This window comes from Pipra filicauda, unplaced genomic scaffold (assembly GCF_003945595.2).
Source record: "Pipra filicauda isolate LSUMZ 115617 unplaced genomic scaffold, ASM394559v2 scaffold282_size1924045_pilon, whole genome shotgun sequence".
Taxonomy (NCBI): domain Eukaryota; kingdom Metazoa; phylum Chordata; class Aves; order Passeriformes; family Pipridae; genus Pipra; species Pipra filicauda.
In genome coordinates this window covers 27,888-38,554 of record NW_024104401.1, presented here as the reverse complement: position 1 = coordinate 38,554, position 10,667 = coordinate 27,888, and the positions used below count along the sequence as shown (strand labels likewise).

Genomic DNA, 10,667 nt, shown 5'->3' with positions numbered 1-10,667 from the left:
TAAGCGTCTAGAAACGACATTTTATTTTGTGAAGAACACTTGAAAAACAAAGATGAAAGCTTTTCCAGGCTTTGCAATATAACCATCATAACCCACGGAATCACAAAGACTCCATTTTCCAAAGGGGTTCCCTCTCCCTACCCCCCCATTTTCCACAAATTCTCTCCTTGTGGAATGAGTTTTAAGGAAAAAAAAAAAATGCATTTTTGAGCCAATATGAAAAATAATCCAAGACTGGTTCAGTGCAGGTGCTGCTACATCACACTTGAACAAAGGCACAAAATCCCCTCTTGGAATTCCCACTTCAGTTTCTCCAACCTCGGTGTTCTCTGGGAGAAAGCAGAGTTCTCAAAGGGGGAAGGTTGAGCTCAGTCCAGCTCTCCAGCAAGAGCTGGAGGCACTAAAGGGACAGCAGAGAAGTGCAGTGCAGTGGAACCACCTGGAAACACAAAGCTTTCCAATCAGCACCTGGATCCCTCCTGGAAACATGGGCTCCCAAGAACACTTGATTTGGAAGAAGGCGACAAAATAAGATAGGAAAGCATCAGCTGCCCTCACCTCAGGCAGGAAACCTACCCATGAAACCAGGATTTCAGGATTCAAGTGAATTCAAGGACATTAAAGAGCCGCTTCTGGAGTGATCGGCCCCCAAAAAGCACAGAAGCTGAATTTTAAAGATATGCACAGAAATAAATAAATACTAATCATGTGCTTTGTGACACTTTTCACTTCTTTTTTGCTGATATCTGAGTGTCAGTTTTTATCTTTCAGCTGTCTGAAATACCAGAATATTCTTAACCTCAAAAAGGTGCAGGAAAAAATCCCACCTTAGGCAAAATTTTAGGAGTCTGCTGAACTGGCAGCTCCTGCTACAAAATCTCCTCCACTGTCAAATATTTGCTAGAGTTCCCAAAAGCAACTTGTATTTTGTCCTCTCATTATTATTAATTAGGGATAATCAGGCTTACTTTTGATCTTAATACTTCAGAACCTGATGTCAGACACAGAGAGAAACACGGCAAATGTAACAGAGTGTTAGAACAACTGGAAAGATGAGAAATGAGGGAAATTCCTCTGAAAAAAGAGCACAGAAAATAAATACAAGCCCTTTTCCTGAGTACAGTAAAACCCACTTAACACCAAACATTGGATCTGTCAATTCTTTCCAACCGTTTTGTTTGTTAATGAAACTTATGGACAACAAAAAAGTCCTAGAAACTGCAAAATTCAATTTAGTGGCAATAAAAAAAAGCCCTAGAAACTTCAAAATGTGACAGTACCACACTCTTGTTCCAGGTCACAGAAGCCCTCTGGGTTTTACATCTTGACAGATCCTGAATTTGCCCTTTTTTCAGCCCATTTTGTACACTTGGTTCAGAGATTTCCATGTTTCCTTCATTCCTCAAGTCTGGCTCCAGCTCCTACAGACTTAGGTTTACATATAAAGAGAGAAAAGCAAATTCTGGTACTGGCAGTAACTTCAGTGATGAGGGATGGGGGAAAAAAAGAAATTCTACAGAGAGATGATTCTGACAGGATTAAAACTCAGTAGTGATGGTGCAACGTGTCAGACCTGCCCCCCAAAAAAATCCATTTAGGGAGAATACAAAAGAGTCAGCAATATTATTGAATATATTACTCCATTTCCTCCTAGATAAAGTGCATTTACCCAGCCTGAGAGTAGGTACCACGTGGAGAAAGGGACACTAAAGCACTTCCCCAAGAGAGAGTAGAGAAAAGTCTGAGTTATCCTGAATCCTACCCCCAGTTTGGCTCCGGGATTCTTGAGGGCACTTTGGGAAAGCCCCTCTGGCTGCTCCATGTAGGTAGATGGATACAGTGTGTTGTGGTGAGCAAAGCCCCTCCTGTGCTATCTGAAAACCCCCACATTGATGGAAAGAGCCACTTCTGGTTTCCGGGGCTTTGTGGGCAGCTTCTCCTCCAGGGAAAAGGGCTCCTGGACACTCCTGGCTTGGCGACTGTGGGAATAAAACAGTCAGGAGGGTGATTAATATTAGTCTTGAGCTTTAGTACCCACAGCAGACGAGCCTGGACTGATCCCCAGGTTCCAGTGAGTTGTAAGAATGAACCACAAGCTCAGCCCAACCAGCTGTGCAAAGCCAACCAGTCAGGAATTCCCTTTTCCTCATCCCCACAGTGTTGCAACAGAAAAAAATGAGGCTCCCTGCAGGAACTTAGAGCCAGGAGCTGGAATTATCCAGGTGCTTCCTGCAGGACCACTGGAATTGTGTGCTCTGAGAGCACCCAGCTACCACTGGTCCAAAAAACCATCCAGGTATCAAATTAATTCATAGAATCCCAGACTAGCTGGGGTTGGAAGGGACCTGAAAGCCCATCCAGTCCAACTCCCTGCCATGGGCAGGGACACCTTCCACCATCCCAGGTTGCTCCAAGCCCTGTCCAGCCTGGCCCTGGACACTTCCAGGGGTGGGGCAGCCACAGCTGCTCTGAAAAGCAGCAAAGAACAGTTTTTCTAATGAAAAATAAATGCAAATACTCAGTACCTTTTCTTTTTTTCCAGGGCCAGCTGCCTTTGCTTCTCTTTCCCAATGTCATCTCTCACGGTGCTGAAGTCCTTGGTGTCATCAAGGAGAAGGTTCTGTTGTGGAAAAGGATTTGATCCGTGGAAGTCAGAAGCTCAAACTATTTCCCACCTGTTGCTCAGTTGACACAATTCATTTCTGAGAGCATTTCTGCTGACTGCTTTTACACCAATTAACTTCAAGTGAAGTACAATCCCAGAAGGGTTTGGGTTGGAAGGAACCTTAAAAGCTCATCCAGTCCCACCCCCTGCCATGGGCAGGGACACCTTCCACTAGACCAGGTTGCTCCAAGCCCCATCCAACCTTTTACACTTCCAGGGATGGATTTCTTCCACTAGTCCAAGGCAGCAGGATGGGACATCAGATTTTTTCTCCTACTGCTTTAAAACCCAGCCAGTATATTCTTTCCTTCTCCTAAACAAGCCTGACTGCTAATTCAGAGCTCAATACACTGCTGGGCAAGTCTTTTTTTACATCATTAAGTAGATCTATCCATTTTTTGGAATATGTAATGGGTTTATATCCGTAATGGGATTTTTAAAGGGCACTGTCCTTGGATTTTACTCAGAATTAGAAAAAAAAACAAACAAACAACCAAACAGTCAATTAAATGAGGGCAAAAAAAAAGAACCAGGAGAAAAAGGAGCAGCAGCAACATATCTCCCATCCACATGTCCAAACCCACATCCCAATACTTCCAGAGATGCTGCAGGAAAACCAGGAAGATTAAACCCCAGGTGATTTACCTTCACCCCAATGATGTCTCCATCCCTCAGGTGATAAGGTGCTGACTGCAAACTCTCCTGCTTTTTCCTCCTTTTCCTCTTGGAAATTTGCTGTGTCTGAGTAAAAAAAAAAAAAAATAAAAAAAATCAAAGCACAAAATTTTTTGAATTCTCCTGAAATACAATTACAAAGGAACTGCAGCACAAACCAACACATTCCTCTCCAACAGCTGCTGGATTGTGTCATTCCAGCTCTTACCCAGCTGGATATTGGCAGCCACTCGAATCTCTCTGGGAAGTATTTGGCTATTTCGATTTTCTCCACAGGGAGACAGTAGTGAGAGGCCACTCTCTGCCTCAGTGCCCAGGTGGTGCATTCCTTGGAGACGTCCCACACCAAATCCCTGCAGTCAGAGTAGTCCCTTTCTCCTGGAATTCCCATCTGGACTCGCAGCAGCAGCTCATGGGGGCTGGCAGCAGGAGGAGAGAACAGACATTCTTGTGAGTCATGCCTTCAGAATTCCCAGTTTTCACTCCCTCCTGCCTTCCCTCACAAAAAACAAGCTCTAAGTCTTCCTGAATCCCCCTATTTCTAATCCTGCCAGCACTGGAGTTAAAAGCTACTCAGTAAAGGCTCCTCTCAAATGCAGAACTGAAAGAAATGAAGTGTCTTGAGCTCTTACCCCAAATTCTCTTCTTTTTGCAGAGGTTCTATGCAGATTCCCATGCTGGCACCCAACTTGTAGTCACTGCAAACAAAAGAGAGATCCTCTGGAGCCAGGCTGGGAGAGCTGGGGCTGGAGAAGGGAAGGCTCCAGGGAGACCTGAGAGCCCCTTCCAGGGCCTAAAGGGGCTCCAAGAGCTGGAGGGGAACTGGGGACAAGGGATGGAGGGACAGGACAAGGGGGAATGGCTTCCCACTGCCACAGGGCAGGGTTAGATGGGATACCAGGAAGGAATTCTCCCCTGGGAGGGTGGGGAGGGGCTGGGATGGAATTCCCAGAGCAGCTGTGGCTGCCCCATCCCTGGAAGTGTCCAAGGCCAGGTTGGACAGGGTTTGGAGCAACCTGGGCTAGTGGAAGGTGTCCCTGCCCATGGCAGGGGGTGGGATGGGATGAGCTTTAAGGTTCCTTCCAAACCAAACCACTCTGAGATTCTCTCATTCCTGTCATCTCTTCTAAATTACTCTTTTAATGGATCTGTGCTCACCTGGAACACCACAGCAAGAGGCTACTGGAACACAAAGGAAAAAGGCAGAAAAGGTCAAAAATTACCTACATTAAAGTACCTAAATTGAAGCTCAGCAGAATCCCAGAATGGTTTGGGTTGGGAGGGACCTCAGAGACCATCTCCTTCCAACCTTCTGCCATGGGCAGGGACACCTTCCACTGGAATAACCGTGGTAGTGATCCCAGTTTATCCCAATTTAAAAAGATGCTCAGCAAAACCGAAGCAATCAGAAATGGGCTTTCTGCTGACAGGCACCTGGTTTATTTCCCCACCAATCCCTCCCACAGTTGCAAAGCCAGTTGCACATTCCCCAAAAAACCTACTTGAGTCTCTGTTTGTTGTTCCTCAGGAGCTTTCCAGGGCGTTTGCTGTCCACTGTCCATGCCCTGAGGAACGAGGGCAGGGGCACAACCTGCTCCTGGTAGCATGGCAAGGTCAGGGCCTTAGAGAAAGGAACATCTTGTCAGTAATTTTAGCAGCCATTCTCCTTGGAAAAAGAGAAAACCACCAGATTAACTCCCAAGGCAACACTCAAAACTGCATTTACTGCACACCAGCTGTTGCTTGTGGTTACGATCAAAATATTCCCTTTTCAAAGGGAGTTGGGCTTCACTCCCTCCCAACATTTCTCAACTCAACTTATATTCCAAAAGTACCAAATTTCTTTTTTTAAGCAAAGTTTGAACATCTGGGAGGGAATGAGGCTGTTGGAATCGTTTCCCAGTCTCTACGAGCTCCTCTACGCCCTCACCAAGGACTCCCCCCTTCCCATGCTCAGACAATTCTGTTCCCAAGCTGCAAACAGGCAGTTTTCCATAGCAGGAGCTTGGCAGAGCCTGAAACCAAAGGCATTTCCAAAAAATAAGTGTTGGGATGGACCAGAATCTAATGATATCCTTCCCCATGCAGTTCAGGACAACAAAGAGCCTTCTGGTAGGAGTAGCTCATGTATTTTTGTGGTGGTTTTTTGGTTGGGTTTTGGGTTTTCTTTTCCTTTTGGGGTGTTTTGTTTGGTTTTTGGGTTTTGGTGTGTTAAAATCTTACGTTTCTGGTTAAAAAAAAAAGCAAAGGCACCTTAGTTTCTGGCCAAAGAAACTAAGCCAGACCTTCCTGAATGACAAACGTGACCTTCTGTGCATCCAGAGCAATTCTTTGTCCACCAGCTTCAACACCAAAAAAATCAAAAGAAGCAGAAAACTAATAGAGGAACAAGGTGGGAATGGAAAATGGTTTTTTTAGGAAGTGCCTGGATGCGTGTGCTTCTCATGGAGAAACTGGACCCAGTGATGCAAAGCCAAAGGCTGCAAAGCCAGAGTTCCAGGTGAAGTGCAACGAGGCTTCCCCAGGCCAGGAATCACGAGGGGGAGGAGGGGAACTGCAGGGACACTCAGGAAGTGTCTGAGCCACATTGCTCCAACTGCCCCTTGGTACTCAGCCCTGAGCATGGCACAGAAGAAATGCCCCAACACACTGGAGAGCGGGGAAAAGGCAGTGCACAGGAGGTGTGACCAGGGCTCGAGTCCCCCCAGGGAGAACATCTCACCTGCAGCTTCAGCTCCTCCAGAGAAGCTTCTCCTGCTATTTCTATCCTGCCAGCATAACAAAGCTCCATGGCTGGGTGGGTGGCTTCTGGGGAAGCTTTGGGAAGGGGGGAGAAAGAAACAAACAGAGGAGTCATCATGATTTTGTTCATAATCCTGAGAGATCACAGACCCCTCACGGGGAGATTCCACTTCCAGACAGGACCTGCCCTCCCATCGTTTTGTAGAGAATCAGAATATCACAGAATTCCAGAATGGTTTGGCTTGGAAGAGATCTTAAACATCCAACTCCCTGCCACTCCCTTCCACTAGAATAAGCACAGCAGGATCTACTTATACACAGTAGATAAAAACCATTCCAACAGTTTCCAAATAAGGAGGGTTCCAACAGATCCTAGAATGCCAGTTTTTAAAATAGGAGCAGTTATTCCCATTGATAAATAGGATTAATTGTTGGTTATGACTCTGAAATGTAAATCCTACTGCAAGGAAAGGCAAATCTGCCCTCAGCTGCTGGAATCATCAGGGGAGAAAGTAAAACCCAGAAAAGGTTTGAGAGAGAGGAGAAAAACGCAAAGAAACCCCCAAGAGGAGGGGTCCTGCCCTCCAAAACAACTCAGCAGCAAAGAAATATTCTTTTCCTGTAGAAAGGAAAATCTGTTTGTTTCCCATTTTCCAGTTTAGTGATTCCCACTTCATTTCCCTCTCCCTTCTCCACCCTCCCTTGGTTTTCCTACCCCAGCTGGTTTTTGATGCGACCTTTAAAAGAACACACACACTTAAAATCCTGCATGTGAGGTCCTTTATACCATGGGAGCTTTACTCATCACTCCTTTTCCAGCTTCCCAAAAAGCCAAACAGCCTGAAGGGAATTAAATGTGCTATTGGGAGTCTGGCATTTGAAGCCAAATCACCTCTGTGCTTTAAAATGCTGCCATTGCCTTCAGGGACAGAATAAAGAGCCCTTGCTTCAAAATGTACTGAGATCTTGAGAAAATCCACCTGAGGAACATCACAACAGGATTATCCAGCATTTATGGATTTGTCACAAACTCCCTTTGTCTCCTTTCACCACACACTTGCTGCAACTGGTACAGTGCCTCGTGGATTGCAGGAGGATTTAAGGCTTTGTGTTAAAGTTTTGGGGTTGACTCCAAGCCCTCAGAGCAACCCCAGGTGATTCCTTCCCAAGCTTGGCCAAGCTCACCTGTCCCAGCAGACACCTGTAAAGCTTCCATCTGGCAGGTCAGCCCATTCACTTGGTCCTGAGCATTCTCTCCATGTTTCTTACGGCTTGAAGGCCTGAGCCACCAGATGGGAATTTTCAGGAAACCCTGGAAAGTGAACAGAAAGCACCGGGAAGTTTCTGTTTCAGTGCAAAGGAAAAAAAAATTCCCCTTTGTCACAGGAAGGAGGAAGACTCGTTCAAATGGGAGTTCTGAAACAGGGAGTGGTGGAGACACCACCCCTGGAAGTGTTCAAAAGCATGGATGTGGCACCTGGGGACACAGTTTAGTGGTGAATATGATGGTACTGGTTAAAGGTTGAACTTGATGACCTTAAAGGTCTTTTCCAGCCCTAATGATGCTACATTTTTGCAAGGGACACCTTCCACTAGCCCGGGTTGCTCCAACCTGGCCTTGGACACTTCCAGGGATGGGGCAGCCACAACTTCCCTGGGCAGCCTGGGCCAGGGCCTCCCCACCCTCACAGGGAGGAATTTCTTCCCAACATCGAATCCAGGGATTCATCAAAGCTTACCCACTACAACACTGCTCAGCCTCTTCAGAAACTCCTGGTTTTCCTGATAGGTTTTCCCACCTGCTCTGCATGGCCAGGAAGGGACATGGAGTTGATCCCTGTCTCCTTTCCTGAGCAGGTGAGCTTCCTTGCTTCCAGGTGCTGCTCTCAACACCCACAGCACTGTGGCAATAACCTCTTATCCTACATTTTTTCCCCAAGAACAAATGTATTACAAACCTCTGGTTTTCCCTGAGGAAGCTTTACTTGCTAAGAGCCCCGTTCTCTGCCCACTTGTCTTCTACCCTGCAATTTCCAGCTTCCCAACACTTCATGGGATACAGCTGGGGCACAGATCCATGGTTTTCCATGCCTCTTGGATCACCAGTTGTGTTTATTACCCTCCTTTCCTTCCACAGTCCAAGGAATAGGTGCCAGGTGTGTGACAGTCACTTGGATGAGATTTGTCTATGAAGGGCAAAACCCTGAGTTTTCTGTAATCCAGGGGGTGAAGAGCAGGGCAGGCTGAGGGTGGGACACTGGAGCAGGTTCTCCAGAGAAGCTGTGGCTGCCCCATCCCTGGAAGTGTCCAAGGCCAGGCTGGATGGGGTTTGGAGCAACCTGGGCTAGTGGAAGGTGTCCCTGCCCATGGCAGGGGGTGGCACTGGATGAACTTTAAGGTCTCTTCCATCCCAAACCATGCTGGGACTCCATGATTCCACTTAGTTGTTGAATTCTGCCCCAAATACCAGAGGGCAGGGTTAGATGGGATCTTGGGAAGGAATTCCTGGCTGTGAGGGTGGGGAGGCCCTGGCACAGGTTGCCCAGAGAAGCTGTGGCTGCCCCTGGATCCCTGGAAGTGTCCAAGGCCAGGCTGGACAGGGCTTGGAGCACCCTGTGATAGTGGAAGGTGTCCCTGCCCATGGCAGGGGGTGGAATGAGAAGATCTTTAAGGTCTCCTCCAACCCAAACCACTCTGGGATTCTGGGATTCCAAGTCTCTGTCCACTGACTAAAAACACAATCCCTCTTGTTTTACCTTTTCTGGAAGTTTTCCTTCCATTATGACCAAAGTGTCTCCTCTGCACACATTGAGTTCCTTCAGGGTGGCATTCTGTGGGAAGAGAAAAACCAGGCTATTTGTGAATCTCCAGGTTGTCCAATGCAGCTCTGCCCAGGAAAAGTCTCTACAGAACAGGGAGGAAAGAAACTCAAGGCAAAAAGAGGATCCTCTTACTTCCTGACTTAGTGCTTCCCCTGCTTCATAGCACCAGTCAAGCCTTCTCAAATGCCAGTTATCACCTACCAAAAACCAAAAAATACACATGCAAAACTAATTAGCCAATGATGCTGGTTTGGGAAAACATTACACAACTTAATAAGCACAAAAGGTTCTTTTTTTCTTGGGTTTTCTGTTTGGTTTTTAAACACAACTCTGACTAAATCAAGTATCGCCTTCATGCCCTTCCCCAGACCCAAGAAACACTTTGCATAAATGTCTCTTCCTCACCCACCTAATTCTCCCTGGTTTAAGAGAAAAGGGAAGGAATTCCAATGTCAATTTACCATTTGAATCTATGACAAGCTCTTTAAAATAAAAATTACATTATAAAGACAGCAAGTTTAGAATTCTTTCCTCTCCTCACAGATGATTGCAACAAATAGACAAGGTTTAGGGTGGCAAGAGCTGTCTAAGAAATATGAAAAATTCCTTTTAAAAATAAATAACAACACAACAAACCTGATAATCCACATTTCTGCAGCATTAAATTGAGACACTGAAAAAAGAAACACAGGGTGAGATTTGTCTCAATGCCCAGGTTGAGAAATAAAAGTTTTCAGCACATTTTCTAACAAAGACTGACTGATTCCTGGGCATTTCTTTTAATAATATAATTAGATAGACAACATGTATTTTTTTCTTGAGCTGTATATTAAGCCCTCCAGGGAGATGAGATGGTTTTCAGGCAAGAAATTCCCCTCAGCTCAGTGTTAAAAAAATAAACCTTTGCTGTCAGTTTGTTCCTTTTTTGAATAAATTTTGAAGAAATCCTTATTTGAATAAATTCTGTCCCCGAGTTTGCAGAGGAACTTTTTAAATACCTAAACCTGCAAACTCAACACTTTCCAGCCACTGTTTGCCATCATTGGAAGCACCGAGAGTTTCCTCTTCCCAACTCCTCTCCCTCCGATCCCGTGTGAGGCAAAGGGTGTAGGGAATGTTTTGCAGGAGCAGCAGAGCCAGGAATTCCCAAAGCTGCCTTACCTCTCCGACAGAGGCAGTCTCCTCCACAACTATCTCCATCTCAGGGCTCGAGTTTGGGTCGCTCCCAACCATAAAGTACAGGAAGAGCTAAAAATGGGATCAGAATAAATATGGGAATAGTGAGAAATAACCACTCCCTGCTGCAGGAATGGCATCAAACTGCACTGAAACACCTCTGGGCTAAAGCAACCGAGCCAAGCAGCACAAACAGAGCAGTAAAGACATTAGAGTTATTCATTAACTCCACAACTCCTCCTCTTGGACAGGGCTTGGAGCAACCTGGGCTAGTGAAAGGTGTCCCAGCCCACGGCAGGGAATGGAATGGGATGAGCTTTAAGGTCCCTTCCAACCCAAACCATTCTGGGATTCCATGATGTTTACAACTTGGAGATTCCAAGAGCAACAGCCCCCTTGGCATCCTTTGTGCCCTTTACAGAGGAGATGCACGAGACACTTTCCCTCACAGCTCTACCTGAGTGGAAGTTGGAGCTTTCCCATGGCACAACCCAAGCAAGCTTCCCATCTTCAGTTCTGCTTCCTTGACAGTGTAATCCTCAGGCACTTCAGGGAGGACAAAAACATGGAGAACATCATCAGCTGCT

General features: G+C 46.2%; 1 protein-coding gene across 3 annotated transcripts in view; it reads right to left on the bottom strand.

The window, feature by feature from the left end:
* The window catches only part of USP40 (ubiquitin specific peptidase 40), a 32,064-nt gene continuing 21,397 nt past the window's right edge, over positions 1–10,667 (bottom strand). For 2 of the 3 annotated variants that reach the window (XM_039382772.1, XM_027734935.2), the window contains exons 20-32: positions 10,538–10,626; positions 10,066–10,152; positions 9,541–9,577; positions 9,037–9,101; positions 8,839–8,913; positions 7,268–7,394; positions 6,063–6,157; positions 4,843–4,961; positions 3,973–4,038; positions 3,549–3,759; positions 3,311–3,406; positions 2,526–2,620; positions 1–1,979 (exon numbers count right to left, since the gene is read on the bottom strand). In XM_039382772.1, coding sequence (XP_039238706.1) covers positions 1,871–1,979; positions 2,526–2,620; positions 3,311–3,406; positions 3,549–3,759; positions 3,973–4,038; positions 4,843–4,961; positions 6,063–6,157; positions 7,268–7,394; positions 8,839–8,913; positions 9,037–9,101; positions 9,541–9,577; positions 10,066–10,152; positions 10,538–10,626 — 1,271 coding nt within the window. In that variant the 3' untranslated portion in view covers positions 1–1,870. Of the gene's footprint in view, positions 1,980–2,525; positions 2,621–3,310; positions 3,407–3,548; positions 3,760–3,972; positions 4,039–4,842; positions 5,007–6,062; positions 6,158–7,267; positions 7,395–8,838; positions 8,914–9,036; positions 9,102–9,540; positions 9,578–10,065; positions 10,153–10,537; positions 10,627–10,667 lie in introns of those variants that run through there. The other variant, XM_027734937.2, reaches the window with a different exon arrangement.